Here is a 27,912-nt window from a genome sequence, read left to right on the forward strand (position 1 = left end):
ATTAAAAAGCTACTACCCCTGCGCTCTAGTGCCTGGTCAATATATGTAAGGAGAATCAGAATGAGTGAACATGATATTACACAAACTACTATTTAGAAATATTGACTTAGGATCATTGGCTAGAGAACCAATAGTTGGGACTCCTGACTCATGCACTTTGCTGCTCATTAGCTCTGTGACCTTGGAAAAGTCAATACTTCCTTTTGAGCCTTATTTTCTATTGTAAAATGAGAGATAACTGAGGTATTTTTTTATAAATGCAAAAATAATAAATTATTGATTAACTAATAATAATGAATATGCTTTATAAACTAATGGTTTTGTGTCTTGCAGGGACCATTATAATAGTGAATCCACACTATTCCAAAGCTTTCATTTATCATCATTACCTTTAAGTGGTGCCTAATGTTTTATAAGTTTATCAAAAGTTTATTGAACACCTATAATCTGTCAGGTTCTATAAAAAATACTGGGACTATAAAGAGAAATAAGGCACTGTACCCATTCTACAAAATTCACAGAAATAGGCAGAATAATGAACAAATACTTCTGTGATAGGCACTCTAATGGAGAAATATTCACTGAAAGGAAAAAGGCTGAGGAAATCACTATTTTCCAATGACTAACACTATGCTAAGCAATGTGCAAGGAAAAAATAATCACATAGTTCTTATTCAAATTTCCTAAAAATCATACATAGACAAGCATGCTGTGTAAACCATGTAAAATTTAGAAAAATATTTACTCAGTACAAGGCCCCACTGCACATATAGAGATGAAAAAGGTAAGAAGGTTGGCCAAAATAGAGAAAAGTTTAGGGCACCTTTGAGGAAGACAGTTTTCTCACTGGTGCTGAGGTTTAAGTGAGTCCTACAGGACTTGAAATGGAAAATCACGCTTGGAGAAAAATCCTGGAAAGTCTTAATTGCCATGCTATAGAGATTCGAGGTGTTTAAACATAAACACAAAATTTATGAGGAAAGGCTTACATCAGCTAGCTCCAAGTGGGTGAATTTAGCTGGCATAGTAAAGAACATGATATAATTGAATACAAGAGGGAATGGTTAGAATTCAGAGCCAAAGACTGTTGGCCACAGAAAGGCATGCATTGAGGGCACTGGTAAGGTAAGTGGATCTGGATCTGCAGTGGGACCAACTGCCAAATGCCTGATGTTTTCTAGCCACAGGCAGCAGCTGAGCAACTAGGCAGAGGGATTTGGCTTAGGATGCAGGTGGTGGGTGGCCAGGTCATGAGGCATTTGTGGGAATGACATTAATGAGAATGTCATTCAGATTACTGACTAGAAATGCCAGTTGATGTATGGAGGCAAATGAGACCTTTGAGACCATGGAGAGTAGAAAGTGGAGTCAGGAGGTAGGAGGTAGGACCTGTATGTGGGAGAGAAAATGGCGGCTGAATAGGCACCAGTGTCATGTACCTCCTAGGGCCAGATCAGAAAAGCAACTAAATCAGAGAACATCCACCCTGAATGAACACATTAGACACAGCTGAGGAGACAACTTTCAGTAAGGAAGGGCAGAGGATGCCTAGAGAATGCTGATTGCCAGCCATAAACCACCTGGAACCACCACCATGCCCCGGCAGTGAGTGGTGCAGTACCACCCTGCAGGCTTCCAGACATCTGCAGGGAGGTTGCACTGCCAGAGTGAGCTCCCACACCAGGCCTCCTCACCAGCCTGCGGGGCCCAGCATCCTAGGATCTGGCTCCAAGACCCCACAGTGAGTGCAAGCCAGGGGGAACCCTGTGCCCCACCCTCGCCCCAGACCCCAGAACCTTGCTGTTAGCCTGACCCAGGGCCACCCAACACCCACTCCACCCTGGCCCCCTGGACAGCCCTGCTGCGGTGATCCAGAGCAACCCATGTCCACTTCACCCCAGTCTTGGAGGGGTGCCCCAGAGCAACCCAGTGCAGGCCTGACTCAAGGCCACAGGGGAGCTCTGACTGTGCAACCTAGAGGAGGTAGAAGGTAGGAGAGAGGCGAAATCTTAGGAAACAACAGCAAAGAAAATATTCTTTGCTAGATGGCCAGGCTTTTGAGAAAGTTAGGTTATTGGAAAAAACCATAGCATAAATACTAAAGCCACCATGGATAATGCAGAGGATGGAGTGAGGCAAAGACTATGAGTAAGGAACTCAGTTTAGAATGTTCTTCATATCCCGAAGGTCAGTAGATGCTCATGATGAGTTTGTGGGGAAACAGCACAAAAGACACATGGACCTTAAAAGAAGAGACATCAGAGAACATTGATTGTGAAGTGTGCTCTGATTCCAGGAACAAAAGAATTAGAAATAAATTATTCTTCACTGAAGGAGACTTCCAGGGATGTTAGATCAACACAATGTACAGGTTTTGGGCACAGATGTTGAAACTATAAGGGAATTTGTTCACATTAGAAAAATACATATGAAACCACAATATGCCCGTGGGAAGGCAATTACTTAATCATCTGTGGTCTACTTAGTTGGCATCCAACATTTGTCATAAGAAATAAATACTATTTATACAAACACATTTCTATGATACAAAGGCCCAGAAGTAAATAAATCATACTCTTTATAATTAATAAATTGAATATAAAGAGAAAAACCATTCCCAGGTGAGTATACTTTAAAGTGAATTTAAATTTCCATCATCGAAATATTCTAACCAAATTCTTAAAACACTTGTTATCAGAAAAATAAAAGAAAAACACAGAGTCTGGAAGTTCAAATTCCTATACCATTATTCTTAGAAGAGTTCTTAAGATAGCTGAAATTTTTCTTTCAGATTCTCTCTCCAGCAATTCCCTCCACCCCTCTCCCCCCATATTCAGCAGTCACACTTATCCTATTTCCTCAAATACTATCAGCTTCATAGGTTTCAAAGAGCTAATAGCATTCTGTTCATTGGAGCTGATGATCAAAATCACCATGATTAAGACATGGTCTAATCCCCCAGTGGTCCTCGGCTGAGCCATTATGCAGGATTCCTGGTAATGGGTCTGTAATAATGTTACTGAGACATGGCTTCTTGTTCAGCTGAACTCCATTGGAGACCAAAATGCAGCCATCTACCCATGGCAGGCAATAATTTGCACATGAGGCTGCTCAGATAATAAACCAGCAACTCCATAGTCCTCTGAGCAGGGAACAAGAGGTTGGCCATGGGTTTCCACCACTTGGCCTCATGTTCAAAGTTGGTCTGGCCTCAGAGCTTCAGGCTCATAAAGTTTTGAAGTGTTAACTGAGGAGAGGTGCCAGGAAAATCATCTGTTGTAAATAATTCATTGTGAAAGCTAAATTAGGTTGGAGTTACTATGTAAAAAGTTAAGATTATGTATTGAGATGTCTGGTAATAATGGAGGCTGCAAAGATTATGGTTTGGTTCCCTCAGTCTCGTAAGTGACAAGAACCAAAGATTCATTGGCCAGTGATTTTTCTCTATTCCAGGAAAGAATCTAAAATAGGACATGAGATTCTGAAGGTACCAGAATCTCTCAGTGTGCTCTGGGACCCTGTGGAAGTACTGTATTTAAAAATCAGGATATTGTCAGGAAAGGCAGGTCTTCTGAAATTTACTCGGGTTTTGGTTGATTTGTACAGACCCATAATCAAGAATATGTTTAAATTTAAAATTAGAACATATAGAACATCAGTGCTAATTGAATAATCTAATGCCAGTAACCCCACCATCCACATCCACCCAACACACAGTTAACATCCACTCTAGAGGAAAGTATAGTCACCACTGTAGGCTCACTGGTTCTCTAGGAAATAGAGTGTATACACACAGTGGGACTGAATCTACTAAAAATTCTATTTATTTTATTTATCAGTGACATTTTTCTTTAACAGAATTTTTATATTTTGAACTTAAGCTGCTACTTGAAACTTTAAAAAATACTCTTTCCTAAGTCCAACACTACAGTTTACATCTATTAGTTCTAATTACATTAACAAAACCAGGACTTTTGAAAAGTAAATTTTGTAAGATTTTGTTGCATTAATTGCTCAAGGCCTCCTAGCTAGGAAGAAAAGGACCAGGATCAGAGCCCACCTTTTACTCTCACATTCATAAAAAAAACCTTTAGAGGCCGAGGCATTCATTCTTTTAGTTCTGAATCTGAATGCAATGGGATTTTGGAGAGAGATCAATATGGACTAAAGTGAGCAGAGAAAACTCAAGGGAGTAGGGGAGACTTGGGCTGGACCCTAGAGACTATATAGAGTTTGAATAGCCAGATCAAGGGGAGGAAAGACATTCCAGGGGAGAAACCAGAGCAGCAAGGGCACAGAGGCATCATGACAGAATATGCTATTGACAGTACGGACAGCAGACAGAGGACCCCATGAATATGAAAGGAAATGGGGTTCACAAGAGCAGATTATCAGTGGCCTTTAAAACGAAGAGTAGGGCTGGCACTGCAATAAGAAGGATCCATGGGAGGTTCATGAACAGAGGGGTCATAAGACAGAAAAAAAAAAGTGTTTCAGGAAGATTAATCTGGAACCAGTACACAGGACAGATTTCAGAAATGACAGCAGGGAGGCCAACAGCAGGGAACTCAAAGCCTGCCAAGGGAAGCAGTAGGAGAATCATTTTGTAACACACCCTATGTTGCCCAGCTGATTCTCAGTAGCCTGGCTTCAAGAGGGTTTCCATGCAACACTCTTCCCTGCCTTGCTCTGTGTCAGAAAAATCTGCCACTAAAACATTCCCTGTGACAAGAGATGCAGCTTTAGGAAATATAGCCACAATTAAATATTACCTAGGAAACCAAATATAACTAAATGTGAAATGTTACCCCACACTGGGAAATAACTGAGATTTGGTTAGAGCTGTGTTTATCATTCATTAACCTTTACATGGAAGGAAAATATGCTAAATTAATCCAAATGCAAATTAAATAGGTTTGAGGTTGGAAATACCTGTGGTGTGTTGTGGCGATTGGAATAAAGCCTCTACCAATACCAAGAGTTTGTTTGGCTAAACTCACTTGTTTTAATACTTCCTTTTCCATTGGCTCTGTTCTCAGGATTTTTTATGAGTCAGGGACAACAGACACATGTGATGTTAAGTGTTTGAGCTGCAGGCCCTTCTCCAATGGCCCTTCTGGTGCCAGGGCACTAATGTGGCTTTAACTAGATGACATACTTGAGTGCCAGCATGTGGGAACCATTTGGGGACTTTAGGCAGGGAGAGGCAACAGGAAGATTATTCTTAAGGATAAATAAATACCAGATGACGTCCCCCTTTCTAAATCCTTTTTCAGAGAAAAAATTATACTCCAACTACTGGGTATTCAGGTGGGATAAAGGGACTTTCTTCCAAATATCCTCTGCCAAATACCTGATCTGGGGCCCAGGCTGACATACCACCCTTACAATTACAGAAATACACAACTTGCCATTTGATTGAGACGCAACCAAAAGTTCACACATGACCCTGTAAGACATAGAAACAAAGGTATTTTGATAGAAAATTTATTTCAGAATAACTGGGGGGAAAATCTGAAAGGAAATATTTATTTACAGTGTATATATGCACATGTGCTTATTTTTATTTATATAAACATTTATTTGGTTTTATTTATGGAAGGATATGCAGGTAAAATTGCAACTTTAGATTTAGTTGAGGGTGATTACAAAACAAGCACCCAGTGAATTTATTAGGAAATAATGCCCAGACTGGCATGCTATTATTTCCTATCAAGACTCCTGAGAGTGGTTGCAAAGATTTTACCACCTTTGGCAAAATTCTCCTGAAAAGATATAAAACTTTTGCAACCCGGGATGCATAAAAATCAAGAAACCTTTGTGTTTTACATTTTTATAGTTACAGTTCATTGATGTTCTTCAATCAGCTGGTAGCAGTTTTGGTTAACATTAAACTCAGCAGAAATTGATGAATGATGTTAAAGTAGATGAGTACCATCTCACTAGATCTTCAAGGTACTAGAGAGTTAAAATAAATCTTTCCATGTGAAATAAATCACAATGTCGCTTTGGAAGTGGATACCACAGGAAAAAAACTAAGACCCAAGTGACTCCTTCCACATATACCGTATAAGGGCCTTTCCCCTTCCACTACAATCCACTCCAAAACCAATGTGCTTGTAACTGCTCAGAAACTGCAAGGCTTTCTGTGAGAAGGAACAAGGGCAAGAGAGAAAAGAAACAAAAACATCTTGACATTTTCATTTTCATCTGAAGAAGAAAATTGTATATTGGGATGCTCATTATAACTCCTGCTTGCCTAAAAGCATTCTTTCTGGCAAGAAAACACCTAGCCCTGGTAGAAAAGCTATTTATTTCATGAAGAGAACACTAGGGCTTTTGTACAACTAAGACTTGGAAAATACGCAAGGCTCAGTCATTCACCCCGCAAATATATTTTAAACATCTATTATATGCTTGACACCATGCATATTCAGAAACAAGGTTATATAAATACTTGGTAAAATTACGCATGTTTTTTTTCTACTGCTTTGTGCTTTTATGCAGTTTCCAGACTTTCAACAGTGAGCATGCATAATGTTAAATATTTTTAAAAGTGAGTTAAAATTAAAAGCATTAACTATGTAAAGTCCCCTCACATGTTTTGTAGACACGAATCAAAATAATAAGCCCCACAAGAGTCTAAAGATCAAGATGAGAATGTACAAGGACCAAAACACTCCCTGGCATAAAAAGACTTCCACTTTCCTGAAGTCTCCAAATGTTTTGTTTAAAAATACTTCTTAATTTAATTTGGCAAGGAGACATGGATCGGGTAGCAAAGATCACAGAATAAAGGTAAGTGAGAAAAGAAACAACCATTCTAGGTAAAGAAAATAAGAACAGTGAGCTGCAATAGCCAAATCAATCCCTGCACCCACTGAGCTTAATCAAGTGTTATCAGAAGGACCAGAGGGAAAAAGCAATGAGGACCTCATACAAGAAACTCAGATAAAGAAACACTTGATGGAGAGACAGTCGCAGGAATTTAACTAGCTGTGTGCAGCCTCTGTGGCTGTACAAGGCTCTTTGATTATATAAGGCCCATAACTGGAGTTGAAAGATCTCCCCCCACCACCTCCCTGATTCCAAAAGGACAGGTTCCAGCCCTAGTCGATTTGGTTCAGTGGATAGAGCATTGGCCTGTGGAATGAAAGATCCCAGGTTTGATTCTGGTCAAGGACACATGCCCAGGTTGAGGGCTCGAACCCCAGTGGGGGGGGGGGGGGGCGCGTGCAGGAGGCAGCTGATCAATGATTCACTCACCACTGATGTTTCTATCTCTTTCTCCCTCTCCGTTCCTCTCTGATTAAAAAATAATATTTTTTTTTTTCAAGAAGACAGGTCCCAGAATATTCTATACTGGCAAAACTGTTCTGGGACTGATGCAAAGCTTAAAATCATCCCTAGGAGATAATGGCTTAAAACACAGAACACTGTGGGTTATGTAGTCATCCCTCCCCCAATCTCAAAGTGTAAAGGCAAAGACAGGTCAAAAGAAATGGGCTGATGTCCACTTCCAACCTACATAGAGTGAGAGAGATCAGATCAATAATTGACCTTGACCCATCAGGAAAAGGACCAGAAATGTGAAACAACAGCTTGCAAGATACTGGACCTCAGGTAAAGGAGGACAGCAATTTCTAGAGGATGAAGACAACTAAGATGAGTCCTCACCTGGCCTCAGTGTGCTGCCTTGGAAGAAATATTTGCCCATGGAGCAGGGAGAGAAATTTCAGACTAACTCCTGCAGATGAGTAGATAAAGCTGAGTGAGGCCCAGGAGAGTAAGGCAGCTAAAACACAGCAGCATGGATAAATCTTGAAAATATTCCATGAAAAAATATTCTAGAAAAACAGAAATCAAAGATCACATACTGTATGGTTCCATTTGTGTGTATTCAAGAACAGTGCTGGCCAGTGCTGCTAAGTGGTTAGAGTGTTCTACCATGCACCAAAAGGTCATAGGTTTAATCCCCAGTCAGGGGCACATATTTGAGTTGTGGGTCGGGGCACGTAAGGGAGGCAACCAGTTGATGTGTCTCTCTCACATCGATGTTTCTCTCTCTCTCTCTCCCTCTCCCCCTTCCTCCCTTCCACTCTTTCTGAAAAGCAATGGAAAAAAATATCCCTTTAATGAGGATTAACAAATAAATAAATTAAATTAAATAAACAGACAAAACTCTTGCCTGCTGATGCAAATTTAAACAGTAGTGACCTTAGAGAGCAGGGCTAAGGAAAAGACACGAAGAGAACTTCTGGGAAGATAGAACTGTGCTTTATCTTAACTGGGATGTTCATGTCACCCTCCACCCCCTCCTCTCCTCCAAAAACGTTCAGGGGTAAAAATAAGGACAGGAAACCAAATTATATTTATTACCCTATTTTACAAGAGAAGATAAAGTTGTTTACATCTTTCTTTGCCTTTGCATGTAAATGCAAATAAATGTAGAGGAAAATAAATGTAGGAAATTATAAGTCTGTATTGAAAAATACATTGAGATTGTACCTGTATGTGACTAACAAGGTAATATAAAATTATCTTCTGTGAACCAATAGGCTCTCAGTGGATTACTGCCACCACCATCAATAAGTAACTATCCAAGCACACCAGAAATAAATGGGCTATAATTAAATATAAGCAATAAAAATGGTCTACAAATATAGCACGCTGAAAATGGCTGAAATGAAATTAGTGAGGCCACAGATTCCAACAACTCGGCATCATCCCTGACAAGCTACAGGACTCTGAATTGTGGAGAATATTTCTCCTTGAACCATGGGTCCAAGTGTCCACTGGGATTTGCAGAAACTCATATTTTACCTGTGAGTTTTGGTTCATATTTATGGAGAGTTGTGCAAAACAAAAGCTCCAAGCAGTCCAGGCTCTCTCTGAAACTGTTTGATATTGCATGTGTATTAATGTCAGTAGTACAGCAGATTTGAGGTACAGAATCATTCTTCTTGCAATCAGGGGCATGTATAAACAAGAGTAACTCCCATGAACAAATAGCTAAAATATTTCTATGAAACTGCTCTCAAGGATATCAGCACTTTTATCCTTGTTCTGAGAAGACTCTGGGTTCAACTACCATCCTTTTACCTACTGTCAGCTACACTGAATATGTGTGGGCCCAGAAATAAAAACTGGATGCAATGAACTAAGTTCAGGCATTACCTTTGTTACTGCCTGATCTTGAATGCTCCTTTTGTATCTGTCTTGGCCTCTGGATCCTGCCTTTGTGGTACCTGGCTGCTCTTCCCAGGCCCAGCGACTCCTGGGGATCCCTACTTCCTTGACCTCTAACAAACTTGCAAAATACACTTGTTGGATGCAACTTCTGATCTCTTTACCTGAGCATATAAGTCCTAAAAAATGATGCCCTTATTTAAAATAAATGAAGTAAAAGTGAAAATTATATTTTCCCCAATAACAATGGAGAAACTAGAAACGACAGTATAATTGATGCAATAAATGTTAATAAAGCTCCGTGGCTGATATGAACTGAAATCCCTATGTGTTCAGGTGAGTTTTCATTGAGAAGTTCCCTTGAGGAACTCAGAAGACATTGGCAGTCAAGAGCCCAGACTTGTTGGTCAGACAAACATATCTCTTAATCTTCATCTCCCAACCTAATCATTTTGTGACCTTCAGCAAATCATTCGCCATCTTCGTGTCTTAGTTCCCTCATAAACAGGGATCATAATAGCATCTACTTTCGAGGGTTGTTTAAAGGTTAAAATGATATAAAGAATTCAACACAGTGATTGGCATGCAGTTAAGTGGTTATAAAAGTAAAAGGTAATTGTGTAGCCTGGCTGGTGTGGCTCAGAGTGTTGACCTATGAACCAGGAGGTCACAGTTGGATTCCCAATCAGGGCAAATGCCCGGATTGTGGCCTTGATACCTAATGAGGGGCATGTGGGAGGCAGACAATTGATCAATGATTCTCTCATCATTGATGTTTCTATCTCTCTCTCTCTCTCCCCCTTCCTCTCTAAATATATAGATAGATATAGATATAGATATAGATATAGATATAGATAGATATATATAGATAGATATAGATAGATATAGATATATAGATATAGATATTTAAAGGTAATTGTGTATGAGAGAGGTAATCAGGTTAAAATAGATGCGAAGTTAACTAGATCATAATACTGTTAATAAAAATTATCCAAAACTTAGAAGAAAAGCTAGGAGAGAGCCCTGTGTTCTTTTAATGTCATATAGGGACACTGTTTAACATGTACACCCAGAAATACTTAATTCTATGGGAAATGTCCCTGTGTTTTACATCAATATTTACTATTAATTTGGGCCCAGAGTCTTTGAGATGGCCCATGAACCTTTATATTTTTTTAAATTTATTTTTTAGAGATATAATGCTCAGTAGTGAAGATAACACCAAAGCTTAAGGGCTTTTTGCCTTGTGATATATTCACAAGTTTTATATTTAAGCTAAATTTGTATTTTAATATTCTATTTAATGTCTATAAATATACTGCTTACATTTTTAACACCCGTCTGTTTCCCTCGTTAAGGAGTTCAATAAATTTGGCACATACGCATTCTATATTTATATGAGAACTTTTTTATTTTATGCAAATTATATTTATACATGTCATGGTTTTAACTTTTTGAAAATTTTATCAAAGAGTAGAGGCTAACATGTGCCATATCCTAAATGTCACAATTATGAATTAAATTTAGAACATTCAGAATTAGATAGGACCTATAAATATCCACATTTTAGAGACACAGAAAAATTATTTAATTTGTCCAAAGTATTAAGTGACAGTCAATATTTCAACACAGGCCATTCAGTCCCTACCAATGGTCTCATCCACTGTGCTTTAAAATGTATATTAGAAGTGCAATAAAGTTAAAAAATGTAAATCATAAAATCTAGGTCAATAGAGAATGAAAATGTAAATATTTGGGCGATCTGAGAATATGGGCAGTTATTACTTCTATTAATTCTAGAGTATCTAAAGATATTCTAAATGGCCTCATTTCAGTATTAAAACAGAAACATCTAAAGTGTTGAGAATTTCACAATATGATAAAATTAACAACCAAGAACACTGAGTTTTTCTTAGAAACCCTATATTCCATTATAATTTGGTTATCTGTGAGGACTTGTACACTCTAGTATATTATTTAATGTATATTTTAAGCTTTTATTATTTCTAGTAATGTAAGTAGTAGCCAATCTAATAAAAATGTGAGCTTTCAATCAAACGTACCTGGTTCAAGTCCTCCCTCAGTTTCTTCCTCTGTGACCTCAGTTTTTCCCCCATTGTTAAAATATTGTTAAAATCAGGACAACAGTAGTGTAGTATTTCTTAGATACTTGGAATGATTAAGGGATGACATATTTATAAAGGTGCTAGTAGAGAGTCAGCAACATAATAAAAACTTGACAAGTGTCTAATATTATTAGTTATCATAAAAAACTATCACTACTCCAATGTATTGAGTACCTAGAACACTCCTGTGCTATACCAAAGCTTTAAAAGGCCAAACAGCTAATTCAATTTCCACAGCATTAAAGTAAGGATTAGCATTGGAAGCAGTTTGATTCTAAAGCTAATCAATGTAATGACTATGTTATGACATCCTTTCTAATAATAGAGAAACATGGTAATTAACCATAACTCCGCTACCCTTCCCATTGGCTAATCACCAAGATATGCAAATTAACTTCCAACCAAGATGGTGGCCGGCAGCCAGGCAGCTGAAGCAAACAGGATGCTTGCTTGCTCCAGTGACAGAGGAAGCCAAGGTTCCCCGCCTGCCGCTGCCGGCCACTGAGCTGCTTTCTAAAAAATTATGTTGCATATATAAAAGCGAAACAATCCCCAGAAACCTGCTTTCAGCAGCTGAGGTCTCAGAGCTGGAGCCGAGCCTCAGACCTAAAGCCGGCTCTCAGCTCCAGTGACAGCCATAGAAGGTAAATAAATCCCAGAATAAAAAAAAAAAAGAAAAAAAGGAGAGGTTGGGAGCTTCAGTCACCCGCCAGCCTGAAAACGGCCCTCAGCCCCTCACCCAGACTGGCCAGGCACCCCAGTGGGGACCCCCACCCTGAAGGGGGTGTGACCAGCTTCAAACAGCCATCATCCCCTCATCCAGGCTGGCCAGGCACCCAAGCGGGACCCTCACCCAGTTCCAGGACACCCTTCAGGGCAAACCAGCCAGCCCCCACCCATGCACCAGGCCTCTATCCTATATAGTAACAGGGTAATATGCCTCCCAGCACCAGGATCAGCAGAGCCGCGAGGCCTCCTGAACCCAGAATCAGCGGAGCCGCGAGGCCTCACTCCCCAGGATCAGCGGAGCCACGAGGCCTCCTGAACCCAGGATCAGCGGAGCCACAAGGCCTCCCAGCACCAGGATCAGTGGAGCCGCGAGGCCTCCTGGCCCCTTGAGCAGCATGACAGGGGGCAGCGCCCAAACCCTCTGATCGCCCTGCGGCTCTGTGTGTGTGGGGGGCGGGGGGGGCCCACATCCTCCCTATCCACCCTACTCTGTTTGTGACAGGGGAAGGCACCCCAACCCCCTGATCGGCCCTGCTCTGTGCCTGATAGGGGGGAGCTCCTCAACCCTCTGATCGGCCCTGCTCTGTGTGTGACAGGGTGCGGCGCCCCAACCCCCCCATGGGCGCTGCTCTGTGTATGACGGGGTGGAGCCGCAACCTCTCCATTGACCCTGCCCTGAGTGTGACAGGGGGGAGTGCTCCAATCCCCTGATCGGCCCTGCTCTGTGGGTGACAGGGGGCGGCGCCCCAACCCCCTAATCTGCCCTGCTCTGTGCATGACAGGGGGTGGCACCACAACCTCCCCATCGACCCTGCCTTGAGTGTGACAGGGGGCAGCGCCCCAACCCCCCAATCGGCCCTACCCTGAGCATGACTGAGGGTGGCATCGCAACTTCCTGATCCGCCCTGCTCTGTGCGTGACATGGGGGAGCTCCCCAACCCCCTGATCGACCCTGCTCTGTGTGTGACAGAGTACGGAGCCCCAACCCCCCTGATGGGCCCTGCTCTGTGTGTGACAGGGGGCAGCGCCCCAACCCCCTGATCGGCCAGCTCTGTATGTGACAGGGGTGGCGCCACAACCCCCTGATCCACCCTGCTCTGTGCATGACAGGGGGTGGCGCCGCAACCTCCCCATCAACCTTTCCTTGAGTGTGACAGGGGGTGGCGCCCCAACCCCCCAATCAGCCCTACCCTGAGCGTGACTGAGGGCAACCCAGGCTTTGAGTGGGACCAAGGCTACAAAGTTTCAATTATAGAAGATAAATAAATCCCAGATACCTGCTTCCAGCCTGTGGCCGTGGCCAGCCTGAAAACAACCATCAGCCCCTCACCCAAGCTGTCCAGGCACCCCAGCGGGACCCCCACCCTGAAGGGGCTGTGGCCAGCCTGAAAAAGGCCCTCAGCCCCTCACCCAGGCTGGCCACACCCCCATGGGGTGAGGGTCCCCACTGTGGGGCTTGGCCAGCCTGCAAACATCCATCAGCCCCTCACCCAGGCTGGCCAGGCACTCCAGTGGGACCCCCACCCTGATCCAGGACACCCTTCAGGGCAAACCAGCCAGCCCCCACCCATGCACCAGGCCTCTATCCTATATAATAAAAGAGTAATATTCAAATTGACCCTAACAGCAGAACGACTGGGAATGACTGGTCACTATGACACACATTGACCACCAGGGGGCAGATGCTCAATGCAGGAGCTTCCCCCTGGTGGTCAGTTCACTCCCACAGGGGGAGCTCTGCTCAGCCACAAGCCAGTCTGCCAGCTGCCAGCACAGGGGTGATGGCGAGAGCCTCTCCCGCCTCCTCAGCAGCTCTAAGGATGTCTGACTGCAGCTTCAGCCTGCTCCCTGCTGGCAAGTGGACATCTCCTGAGGGCTCCCGTGCTGCCAGAGGGATGTCTGACTGCCAGCTTAGGTCTGATCCCCCGGGGAGCTGGCCTAAGACAGCAGGTGGACATCCCCCGAGGGGTCCCAGACTGCAAGCGGGCACAGGCTAGGCTGAGGGATCCCCCCGAGTGTACAAATTTTTGTGCACCGGGCCTCTAGTCTTTTATAATTTGATAACATATATACATTACAAATCAACCTTTTAAAAATTTGACTCAATGTGAATAAATATCCAAGATAAATGTCCATCAATGGTTCAATGAAATAAATTAAGATTAGGACCCTATCAGGCTATGTTCAGGACCAAGTAATAGATTTAACATGGGAGATTCTCCCCCACAGCAGTAAGCACCATAATGTACATTCTACTAAAGGAGAACTGGAAATCTGATCATGTTTTTTACCTTTTGAAAAATGAATATCATACAATGTTAACATAAAGCAGAGCAAAACATTTAAACAAAATGTGATCTTAATCATACAAATGCTTAGAATAAAGACATGCAGGAAACAGCCAGAACGTTAGCATGGCTGTAGCACATTTCTCTCTGCTCACTCAAATTCTGTCTTTCCTTCCCAACTCTCCTTGGTACCATATTTGCTTAGGAAGTACTTACTAATTTTTCAGGACTCATTTGTCAATGAACACTTCCTATGAGCAGAAGCTCTTCCTGATGAGTCTCAACCACAGAGACAGTTGACATCATTCTACTTTATGATCCCTCACTATATACTGTTCATATTTCTACTGAAGCACTTTCATATGAGTCTCCTCCCATTAGATTATAATGACTTTGAGAACAAGACTGTATCTTATTCATGATCATATCTCCAAATAAGAAATGTCTGGTGAGTGAATGAATAAATAAATGATAAAGTGTGTCCTACGTAGCAAACAACTGTCTTAATAGTAAACTTCTCAAATATGGCCTATTTACAGGATAGGCAGACCTTGAAAACAGAGGTAGGAAATAAACACTTAACCAGAAGCATGGACATATAATAGTCTGATACCCTTGGAAATCATTGCAGTACAAATAACCACATGGGCTCATAACATAATGCCAGTGGACCTACACGAATCCAAGAGACAGAATGAGCACACGTCTGTCCCCTTGTTTGTACACGAAGTCATGCATATATTGTTTAACTTTTCTGAAGCCTGAATGGGAAATGTGTTTTTAACAGATTTAATCAATACGCCAACCTACATTAAAAAATATATAAACCCACACAATAGATAAAAAGCAAAAGGCCAATCAATAGCCAACAGGGCAGCTTAACAGCCACTCCAGCAGAGAACTGTCTGAAAAGATGCTTCACACTCCACTGTCTGCACGATCCACAGCTGCTTGCTAGTGATTTGTTGCCAGCAAAGAACATCTATTATCATAAGCCAGTGTGAACCTAGCAATTTCTCCAGCAAGAAGCCCACAATGTACAATTAGCAATGTAGCACAGGTGACTGGCTGGTGAGGGTAGGCTGAGGACCCACATTTATCCCCTACTCTTCACCCCACCAACCCATTAAAAACACAGCTCATTTCTAAATCCAGGAACGTGATATGTGTTAAGGAATCGTGTGCCACACACAGACTGTCCCACATTTGCTTCTCCAAGGCACAGAAGCAACAACAAGATCCAAAAATTATATACAACTTAAAACAGTTGTCATGAACATGCTAAAAAAGGAACCATGGTGGTGAGGATAGATGTGAGGTGTTTCAAATTGCTATTTTCAAAGACTCCCCCACAAATTAAAACTCTTTTGTGTATGTGTGGGTATGCACAAGCGAGCTGGATTTTGTGCAACATCTTGCTATGTTCTGAAGGAGAAGGGGATTCAACAATAGGCTGCCAATGGAGGTGGCATGGCCTCATTATATGGAAAAGGGATCTGGATTTGCATGATGTATAATGACTACAATATACTGAGTCTCTCCAGATCTCAGTCCTGATTTAAAATATCAATAGGAATCCAATATCCAAAAACAAAAATACCCCTATAAGAATCCTTGTAAGGTCCCATTCTCATGTTGTTTTTAAAATATAACCCTAATATTGTGTTGTTGTTCAGGTGGTATGCAATCTCTGAGAAGTTGGCCCACTCTGTTTTGAATATTTCAGAAGAAATAAAAATTTTCTTTTGCTAAATGTTATTGATTGACCCCATTGGATCCTACATGAACTCAAGATTGCTTCTGGGATGGTTTTTTTCCATTATAAATAGCCATAAAAGTAACCTAAATGAAGCTCCTTATGATTTTACCATAACAAGAAGTGGAAAGTCATGTCATAAAACTATATAAGACAATTAAGAAATCAGTTATACTTTAGTTTCCAATGAGAATATTTCTGTTTCTATCTAATACAAGGAAATCACTCTTATACAAGGTAACCAGCCACTGGATACATGTCATAACTTCATATCCACTATATCAGCTTTGCATCTATCTTCATGAGAATGAACTTGGAATTTACCCCACTGTCTCCATCAACCCAACATGCTTTCACAGAGAATGAGAAAAATAAATTAAAACCACCTGGGATTTGTCTACTCATACTAAATGAAATATAGTTCTAAGTGTAAACTTAACTCATGGGTTTATGTAACTGTAACTCAAAATTGTCAAGCAAATGCCAAATTTGGCAAACAGGCAAAATAAATAAATAAATGAAAGAGATAAAAAAAAGTTTGTAAGTCATACAATCAATGCTAGAAAAAGGAAGAAGATTCTAAAATGCAAACATTTCTTTAGAAACTTGCAAGTTATCCCCAGATATAATTAGCTTTCTTACACATGATGAACTGAGCACTTTATTTTGGAAAATATCATAGCCTAGCCATTTCCCCACTGAACAATTTTCTATTCTTGGATGTGCAATAATAAATTGAGATGTCTTCATTTCCAATAACTGGATCAATCTGATGTCCTGAGAAAAAGCTCATAGAAAATGAGAGCTCCAAACCATATTCCACCCAGAAAATGCTGTTTGCCATTAGACTGAATCTCTAATGAATTCATGTGGTTTTATGACAGCATCTTAAGGAATACAATTAATTTTTGATATAGACAACATTCTAGAAAATATACTATTCCTAAGAATTGGATGAAGACCAGATTTCTTTGATGACACCCCACTTACAATGCCGTGCCACGATTCTGTTATATAGATCAAAGCCAGGCCACCTGTGGTTTGCATGTTACCAAAGCAATGGCCTCCTTGCTCTTTCACTTAAGACTCAAACCCTGATTTGCTCTATATTCTTTCTCCTTGATCCTGCTTGTTCTTTAATTCACTCACTCCATCATTTCTCCTCTCTTAAATTTTCCCCACTGCTTTTGCCAATGATCATGAGCCTTTTTTTTAACTGTGCTGTTGACATGCTCAATTCCTGATGCAAGGTAAGTCACCAAGAATTTGCTAACATAGGGAAGCACAGAGAATAACAGGTAACTTCATTTTGAAAATGTTTGTGAGATGAAGCAGCAAATTACAACTCTAAGGGTCAAGGTTGACCTTGAAAGCAATTATCTATGATGTAAAGTAGTGAGACTGATTTCCCAGGTGGAAAAAAACAAACACAAAAACTGATTCTGATGCTGGTTGCAAAAGAGAAGTTCCCCTCACATACTTTAAATGTCAATCATTAGATAAAGAGACATCCACTCCAACAATTAGCCTATCAATTTGATGCATTTAGTTGGGTTTCAATAAACGTTTACCCACAGCCTCATGAGCAACATGCTTATTGTTTTAAACAAACAAACAAAAAAGTTTATATACAAACTTTAGTATACTGAGATCCTATAATCTGTATCTGAATTTTATACATTCCTGTCATTCTACAATTAAGATGTACTTGCTCCCATGTCGATACAGTTATCCAATTTCAGAAGCCCTGATCCACTCTCCAAGAGGGGACTGGACAAGAGGATTCTTTCAGAGATTTGAGTTCAGAGGTTTTCTACAATCAAAAATTCAATTGCATTATCCTATATAATAAAAGCCTAATATGCTAAGTGTCTGGTCGACTGGTTGGCAGTTCAACCAATCAAAGCATAATATGCTAATGACATGCTAAAGCCACTCAACCGCTCACTATGACATGCACTGACCACCAGGGGGCAGATGCTCTGACCTGTAGGTTAGCTTGCTGCTGGTGTCCGGCTGATCAGGACTGAGTGAGATGGGCCAGACTTGCCCTGGGGCTCTCCTGTGGTCCCTCCCTGGCGGCCAACTTCCCATGTCATCTCTCCCCGCCCCAATCATGCACCAGAAGGGTTCTCGGTCTGGCCTGTGCCCTCTCGCAATCTGGCATCCCTCAGGGGATGTCGGAGAGCTGTTTTCAGCCTGATCCCACAGGTCAGGCCGAGGGAACCCCACTGATGCATGAATTCGTGCATTGGGCCTGTGGTTTATAGAATAAAAATCTAAAATATATTATACTAACTATGGATATCTTAGAAATATTTTGAAGAATGAGAAGATACTTCCACAAAAGAAAGCTGACTTTCCCCAATCCTCATCCTAGAACTTTATTACATATCGACAAGTTGTTCAAGTTGGATGACATGACATCCTCATTCTGGACTGAGACATAAAATCAGAAACATCAGAGAAAGCTGGAAAGATTCCCACTCAGTTTTAGCAGAAAACAATGCCTTGCCTTGGGGACATACAGGAACTTATCAATAAGAGTAAAATACGTACATACCTTCTGAAGATTGTGCGCGTTCACCACAGTTACAGGAACTTACCTTTCTGCCTGTGCTGTGTGCAGTCTGTTTTCCACTGGGAATGTTGTGTATGTGTGATATGGGATAAAGTTGTGAGGATAGAAAAACATTAGGCCACCATTTAGGGGGAAAATGGCTTTCTATTGAGGTCTATGCAGACAAATTGAAGGGAAAAGAAAGAGCATATAACACAATTTCCAAGGTTCTCTTATGGGTCCATAGCTGCCTGTCAAATCATAAATTTGAAAACTGGACTTTCAGTAAGACCAAATACTTGGAAAGAGCAATTGGATGCTGAAACCTTCTGTAGAGAGGGTGCTATAGATATAGAGGCACAGGCTTACATTTAGATCAATGAGTATCAAGGGATTTTTTCTCTACAGTGCTAGAATCCTCACTTGCTTCTCATGTATCTTAAGAGACTAACAGACCATATGAAGACCAAAAACTATGAGAAAGGTGAAAAAAATAAAAGAACAAGAGACAACTACACACATGGAAAAAAGTTGAGCAATAAGGAATCAAGGAAAACCAAATAGTCATGATAAGGATAATGCTGTAATTAACACTTACTCACACATGGGCAAACTATACCATGGCTTTGCTGTTTGCTCAGATAGCATCATGCATCTTGTTTATGAAACCAAGGGTCCAATGGACTGAGTGCAGATCATAAAACAAACTCCTACCATGAGTTTAGGCTGTATTTAGAAAATCAGAAGGTCAGCAGGACATACAAAGTCAGGGCTTTTTCACACATCTCTTTCCAATAAGTAGTCAGAAATTTCAAGTATTTGTTCACCTTTCAGTGGCCATCTTAGGGCAATAACATGAGAAGGAAGTGGAGACCTAGGTTACAGATTCCCATGGCACTGAAGTATGTCCACCAGCAGTGCTAGTATCACCTCCAGGAAGCCACAAAAGAACATTGGTTCTTTATTTTCCCAGTCTCTGGAGGAGAAAATTGCTAATGAATCTTTCAGAAGAGCTACCCTTTTACACAATGCCCCTCCAAACCTCTGAACTCTTTGAAAAAAATCCAAGAATAAAAAGGTTGTACTCACGATCATTGCACTGGTTTCCAGAATATGAGGTCATGGAACAGTCACAGGTGAAGCCTTCCCATTGCTGCATGCAGACCCCCTGGTTGGCACATGAATCCTCCTGGCAGGTTGTACTTGGTCCTAGTAATGCATACCAAAAAAAAGGAAGAGAAGAAAAAGTAGATAGAAACATGTTAAAATTCATCAAATTCAAAGCAATCACTTGAATGTACTATCCTCATGCCCCAAAACATTCAAAGACACAACCACCAAAAATGTCAACTCTGTATCATGCAACAAGAATTTAGTATATACAAAAGACAACAGAAATACACACTTAGCCACACACTACCAACAGTTACACACAGAGGGGAGAGGGCTGAACACACTGTTCTCTTTTAGGCAGACCTTGCGTAAGAACTTCATCTCTACCATTCAACTAGAAAGAGATCTCACTTGGGCATGGTCTTTCTACATGGATAATGCTAAAGCAGAAAATCACATGCCCATGATTCTCATGAATTAAGGCACAGATGTCCCTAAAGCAGTGATGGCGAACCTATGACACTCGTGTCAGAGGTGACACGCGAACTCATTTTTTTGGTTGATTTTTCTTTGTTAAATTGCATTTAAATATATAAAATAAATATCAAAAATATGTCTTTGTTTTACTACGGTTGCAAATATCAAAAAATTTCAATATGTGACACAGCAACAGAGTTAAGTTAGGGTTTTTCAAATGCTGACACACGGAGCTCAAATGGTTCGCCATCACTGCCCTAAAGTCTACTTTGTAACATTAAAATATGTTTGATGATAATTCAAAGGAGGCAAAAATAGCAGCCAACATCTATTGGTTGGTTCTTTATAGGTAACAAGCTCTGAGTCCTAAGCACTTTGTCTCCATGATCTCATTAAGCTCTCCAGTAGCTCTGAAAGGTAAGTACATATGATGGCCATCATTTCACAGATATAAAACCCAAGCTCAGAGAGGTGAAATAATTTACCCAAGGTCACACATTTGCTAACTAAAGAATCCTGATGTCCATCTTTGGTAGACTAGTTCTGAGACCCAAGCTCTCAACTACCTCAGTGGTTTCAAAGTACAGTCCTCTCAGATCAGCGTCACCTGGGAAGTTGTTAGAAATGTAAATTCTTGGGTTTGACCCTGGACCTGCTGAATTAGAGGCTTTGGGGGGAGGCAGAAATCTGTGTTCCCACAAGTTTCTAGGAAATTGTGATGCAGACTAACATTTGAGAACCAGTGCACAGCACCATGCTGCCTGCTGCTATAAGTTTACACAGGTGTACTCAATCAGGGTGCCCATACACCAGAGATACAAAAGAATTGTTTAAAGTTTGGAAAGAAAATCTTAGACATGATGCTCATTTTAAAAATCACATTCTTTATTATTTCTATTTCTGTGTGTCTTTCATATACAAGTAACATAACTATAATGATACATGTATATAATATATACATAAGCATATCTTTTGAGGGGCATTCTCAAAATCTTTTCTGGATATGAATGGGCAAGTAAAAATGTTTGAAAATTTCTGTCTTTCAGATTTCCATTAAACTCTCTTTTTAGATCAGCCAGGGCCACTCTTTAATCATTCTCTCTTTCTCATTTCTCTATTTTGCCTAACATTGGGATTAAAGTTTAGCCTACACCTTTCAAATTACCTGAACTAATAGGATATATCTTAATATTCAGGATAACCATGAATTTCCCAGAGAGACTCAGCAAAGGGGGAGAGCCCTTTGAGTGATCCAATGTATGAGCTAGGATCTGATGAAAAAAAACAAAACAAAAACAAAACAAACAGCCCCCCTCCCCATTTACAGAGTAAAAATATATACATTGCAATAAGTGCACATTTCACAAATTCCAACCTAAGCCTCATACAGGCACAGGATTTTGAAATGTAAGAATTCAGGGTCTTAAGGAGGCATGCACAAAAGAAATACGTGGCTACAAAGGGTCCGTCTTCCTGGTGGCAAGACATTTTATATTTATTCATGAAGGGTGGAAGCAGTACAGTCCATCACTCCCAGTACAAAGCTGTTAAGATGTGACATAAGAAAGTTCAAGACAATTACTAACACTGGGGGAGCAGCTCAGCTGCTGGGTTTCTGCAGGGCTGTATGCCATGTGCTTCCCCCATGTGGAGATGAAAAGAGGTACATGGTCATGTTCTCAGTGGGTCTTAAACTTGTGCATTGTGTAGCACAAGTCTCATTAACAATGGCAAATCAGGACAGCTTCCTTCAAAGGATAAAGGCTTCTGAGAAATTCATGGGGCTCCCTGACCAAACAGCTCTCTCTAGACAATGGGCTAGTAATTCAGTTGAACTCAGAATCAGAAACACATGGAAGGCTTTCCCTTGAAAGACAGCAGAATAGCAAAAACTGGGAAAACACAAGAATTCTTTGCATGTTGATTGAATCTGAAGACAAAGGCTTTCCCATGTCTTTCCCTCCCTTCCAGCCAAATTTTAAACAGTTTCCTAGGGCCAGTTCAAATGCCTCCTCCCTATGAAATATTCTCCAGGAATTTTAACCAAGTCCCCCTCTTCATAGTGGCCCGGGCACTTATTATCTGCCTCATTAACGTCCACATATGATAATGTTCCATTTAACACTTTATTACACATTGCACTGTCCTCTGCTTATATAATCCTCTAATTGTTTCATGTGGGTTGTTGCTATTTATCCCCAAAAGACGGAATGCTGCTTGCTGTGAGAAATCACGGAATATGCTTTCACTGTGTCCTTGCTGCACTAAATAGCTCTGCCAGCTGCAGAGCAAGTGTTTCTGTAAATGTTGAGCTGATCTGAATTGCAGCCGCCTGATTTGCCTGTGTCTCATACTTCCAAACCCAAGCGTGGGAGAACGTCTGTGCTCTGCAAAGTGAGCAATCTGTTCCATTTGTCAAAGGTTGCTCAGGGGACTCAAACACAGAGGGAGCTGTAGGTAATTTCCAAATTCCATGGGATTTATTTCACATGCATTAAAGGGAGAGTGCCATGTAGAATCTGATAATCCCTGAACACTGACTACATTGTATACATCTAAGAAAAAGCACATCACTGAGGACCAGGGTGACCTGCAATGACCTTTTGCCGATCTTGCCTGTACTGGTACATCCTTTCCAGGCTGAGATGCTAGGCATTTGCTTCCTTCTCCAACCTCATTTCCTCTTACTCACCCCCAGCTCACAGTGTTCCAGTATCCCTTCCTCCTTCTAATCCCTCTCTAATACAGCAGTGTTCACAGTGTTGACCCAAATCAGCAGCACCTGCATCACCTGGGAAGCTTTTAAGAAATGCAGACCTACCAACTGGAGGCAGGGCTAAGAAATCACCTGTGACTTGCACACTGGGTGTTATTTTTTTAAATATATTTTTATTGATTTCAGAGAGGAAGGGAGAGAGAGAGAGAGAGAGAGAGAGAGAGAGAGAGAGAGAGAAGCATCAATGATGAGTGAGAATCATTGATTGGCTGCCTCCTGCATGCCCCACATTGGGGATCAAGCCTGCAACCCAAGCATGTGCCTTGACTGGGAATCTAACCATGACCTTTTGGTTCATAGGTTGATGCTCAACCACTGAGCCACACCAGGTAGGCCCACTGGGTGTTCTGAGCTCTGCTCCATAGCAGAACCTCTGCTCTTATACTTCAGGCCCATCTCTACCTTCAAGGTCTGTTTCTCTTGCTCCACCCACTTCCTAAAGGTCCTTCCTGATCTTCAAATGACTGGTTCATTCTCATTCTTTAAGTTGGAGCTCCAAATGGGCTTTCTTAAGATTATTCTATTTAAGAAAGGCCCCGCCAACATTTCATTCACTCTCCACCATATCTCCCTGTTTATTTAACTCACAATTACATGGCCTGTAAATAAGATACTTAATAAATCCTTTATGTCTGCCTCATTCTACTGGAATATAAGCCCTTTGAGAGCAAAAGTCTTGTCTCTTTTGCTCACCTTCATGTCTCTAATTACTGATAAAATATTTGGTATAAACCAAGGGCTCAGAAAATATTATTGAACACATAAAAAAAACAAACATTAAAGAAATAAAGTCATTCTTTTATGACATAAAACCAAGTGGTTTTCCTAATTAACAACTCACCCACAGTATTTACCAATATCAGCTCCTATGAATAATTTTCGATTTGGAACAAAGCTTTTCTTTTGGGAGTGATTGAATTGACCACATTTCCTCCCCTTATTTAACTATTGGACTCATTCAATCTCACGAGATGATAGACAAGGACTCTTTTGTGTCTCCAATGCCCATGGCCATTATGCAGTAACTGTGTTGAATGGAAGAGAGAATGGGCTAAACTCTAAAACACTTTCAAGATGATAATATAAGTTCCTACTCTTCCTTCAAACTATTTAAGCACATCCTTTTATGAACAGACTGTATTTCATCTCAATCTGTCTATTTTTCATAGATAGAGTGCCTCCCCCCCCCAAAAAAAAAGGGGGGGGGGAGAGCAAGAAACAAATCAGAGAAAAAAAACAAAATGCCCTGGGGGGAAAGTTTTGTTCTAAATGCACATCCATTGATACAAGATAATCTTGTACAAATAAGAGTGAGAACACAACCATAACAAAAGAGAAAGGCACTTACATAGGTGTGTCAGACACTACACTAAGTGCATTTCAGATATTAATTCAATTAATCTTCATAAACACATGATAAAGCAACCATAGTTAAAATTACTAAAGAATCAGAAAAACAAGAATAATATTCCCATGAAAGACATCCAGAATTTCAAAGATAAAATAAGTTTTTATTGCTGAATGAGTCTGAAGGCAACTACTTCATAAAAGTAAACTGAGTCATAGAAAAGTTAGATAGCCCTAACCAGTTTGGCTCAGTGGATAGAGCGTCGGCCTGCGGACTGAAAGGTCCCAGGTTTGATTCTGGTCAAGGGCACCAAAAAAAAAGAAAGAAAAGTTAGGTGATTATTTGCAAGACCCCACATGCAAGTAGCAGAGTGAGATTTCAAATCCAAGCTTGCTAACTCCATAGCTAACCCACCTAACATTGATGGAGGTGGGTAAGCCAGAGGTGTGTGTGTGTGTATGTGTGTGTGTGCTGAGGCTGGTGAACTTAAATAAAGTATTCCTAACCTACATCCAGATAAAGATTTTAATGTAACAATGTATGTGCTATTTTTTAATCTTTATTGTTGAAAGCATTACATATGTCCCCCTTTTTCTCTCACTGACCCCTTATAGCCTGCCCCTGCCCCTACCCCTGCCCCAGGCCTCAACCACCCTATTGTTTGTGTCCATGGGTTATGCATATATGCACATAAGTTCTTTGGTTGATCTCTTCCCACCCTCCCACCCACCCCCACCTTCCCTCTGAGATTCCTCAGTCTGTTCCATGCTTCTATGTCTTTGGATCTATTTTATTCAACAGTTTATTTTGTTCATTAGATTCCTCATAAGAGTGAGATCATGTGATATTTGTCTTTCTTTCACTGGCTTATTTCACTGAATGTGTTTTTTAACAAGAAAAATTTGTAAATGCCATTTCAATTCAAAATTCAAGTAAAAATACAAGAGAGCCTAGTTTTGACCTATTTTATGAACAAAAATATGTATTGTGTGTGCTTATACATATAACAGACATTCTTAAGGACTTAATAATTTCATCTAAAATATTCTTCCACATCAACATAAAATTCCAGATATTCTAAGATAACATAAAATTCCAGATATTCTAAGATAACATAAAATTCCAGATATTCTAAGATAACATAAACTTTGGGAATTACATATTCAGAAAGTTTCATTATTATTAATAATAATAACTTAAAACTGCACCAACGCTTAGAAAAGCCCTGTATGGGGATAGTGTACACAACTTTTATATTTGATATGTAGTCAATACTCACTAAAGTAATCACATATTCTTTTGAGAAAAAAAAGATGGTGACTTTTCTTTGGATAGCAGAAAAAGTGACAAGGTGACAGAAGTATGCATGAAAAGACAATATAAGTTGTCACTGATGTTAGGACTTTGGTTTCTAACTCTCAATTCTGTTTTTAGTTCACTGGGAAGGATCACATTGTGTCTTTTCTCTATTTATTTTTTTTCAGATGATAACTCTGAAGGCTGCCACGACTTTCCCATCATTCTGCTTGAATGTACGATTGTTTGGTCTTTAAGAACTGTCCCAGACAGTCATTTCATGCCTGTTACTGCTGAAATCCACCTTTGCAGTTCATGCAAACTGATTTTGTCAACTCCTCTTCATGGTCTAGAAAATCACAAGTTGACAGAGTATCTTTTATTGCTTGCAGGTCCTTGAGATAGAAGTGCTGCCCAAAGCACAGGACATTGGTATTAGAGTGTATTTTCCTTCTGTTAGTGCCAAGTAAGACTTAAGAAAATCTAGGCCTCAAACACCCTCTTTAAGATTGATAAATATTGCTAAGCCAGCACCGCCTGAGTGGGAAGCCTGGGAGTGATACACCTGGTCTGATTTCCAATGTCTATTTATCCTAAAGGCCCAAGGCTGGTAGACCAGTAGTAGGCACCAGGTAGGGTTCACTTAGCAAGATCCATCGTCTTTAATCTCAAACTATCAGTTGTCAAAGAGCTTAGAATCTATGAGTGAAACCTAAATGTGAAGCATTATCATACTAGAGCTTTGTGCCAATCAAAGGGTTTGCCCACCCCATTCAAAGCACAGCTGCCATGAGAAGGAGCCTTTTGAGAGATACTGTAGATTGTCTAAAGAGTTCTAATCTTCTACCTTCAACTTTATTTTCCACTCCTGATAAGTGCATACACATTTCCACTTTTACTTTTTAAAATGTACACTTTTTTCCAAGAGAGAGAATGAGTGAGCAGCAATTGGGTGGGAGAAGGGAAAAGAAAAAATAGAAGAAAGAAGATGAGTACATATAGATATACTAGAGGCCCATTGCACAAAGAGATTCATGCAATAGGCCTTCCTTCCCCTGGCTGCCTGCACTGGTTTTCTTCCAGCACCCGGGACCCATGCCTTTGCTTTGGCCACAGCGGAGAAGCCAAGCCTGGAGGCTTCTCTGCTCTGGCCGAAGCAGAGAAGGCAAGCCTCTTCAGTCTTCAGTGGTCTTCAGTCGTCCTCAGTCTTCAGTCTTCGCTCCATGCCTGTGTATGCAAATTAGCCACCATCTTTGTTGGGTTAATTTGCATACTCATCCTGATTGGCTGGTGGGAGTAGCAAAGTGATGATCAATTTGTATGTTTCTCTTTTATTAGTGTAGATGCATCTGTGTGTATGTGTACCTGTGAAAGGCCCTTAACAGCTTTCTGTGCAATCGGTACCCTTTACTGTTAAAATATAAGAATTAAAAGTGTTGAAGTTTCAGGGAGGGTATATGTGACATTAGAAATCACCTACTTACTTAGCTACATGTCTTGGTCCCTTCAGCAAAACTACTGCTGTAGTTCTCAGAAGTATTTCTAGATTTACAGTGGTAGATTCTCTTGGCTTTTCTGAAGAGAGTAATTTACAGACAATATAACATCCATTCCTTTTTAATTGACAAAAACCAAATTCACTTCCATTTAATTTTAAAATAAGAAAGCAATTATCCTTAAATGTGTCAAGTGTCTTTCTTCATATATAGAGAGACAACTGAGAAGTGAATGTTCTATTTCCCGTTTTAAAGAAGATTAAGCAAAGCTGAAGAACAGGGTCCTAAATGTTATACAATTTCATTGGCAGGAAAGCAAAGAGCAGCTGTGTTCCCAAGATCTTCCCTTTGTATCCCAAAGGCAAGGATCTATGCCTGGTGAATGCTCCAATGGCATTGACACTGCTCTGGTCAAACATGCTCAGGAGCTTATGGTTCCTCTTTTCAAAAGAGGGGTCAGAAAAGTCATTTGGTTAGGATGACGAGTGAAAAAGACTGACACAATCTAACACTTGGGGCATTTCAATAAAACCCCTGTTCTCACGTCAGCCCTCTCATCAGACATTAGGAATAAATAAGTCAAGATGTACATGGAAATTGGTTGAAATCATGTGGCCCTCATGAGGTCTTTATCTCCAATGGCTTTTGATGGGTCCTGTGCTGGTGAATATCAAACAACCAGAACTCCCTCCTGGAAAAAATAAATAATAACAAAGCCTGATCTATAATATTTCTATAACTTGATTTCTGTAGCATAA

The 27,912-nt window shown here is 40.6% G+C and overlaps 1 protein-coding gene across 17 annotated transcripts in view; it reads right to left on the reverse strand.

Annotated features, from left to right (window-relative positions):
• NRXN3 (neurexin 3) overlaps positions 1 to 27,912 on the reverse strand; it is a 1,545,560-nt gene that overhangs the window by 776,712 nt on the left and 740,936 nt on the right. For all 17 annotated transcript variants that reach the window (XM_070415785.1, XM_070415793.1, XM_070415776.1 and 14 more), the window contains one exon: positions 19,738 to 19,857. In XM_070415785.1, the coding sequence (XP_070271886.1) occupies positions 19,738 to 19,857 (120 nt within the window). The remainder of the gene's footprint in view (positions 1 to 19,737; positions 19,858 to 27,912) is intronic.

Source organism: Myotis yumanensis, unplaced genomic scaffold, assembly GCF_028538775.1.
Source record: "Myotis yumanensis isolate MYYU_CA2020_CCGP unplaced genomic scaffold, mMyoYum1.0.hap1 SCAF_1, whole genome shotgun sequence".
NCBI classification, from domain to species: Eukaryota; Metazoa; Chordata; class Mammalia; order Chiroptera; family Vespertilionidae; genus Myotis; species Myotis yumanensis.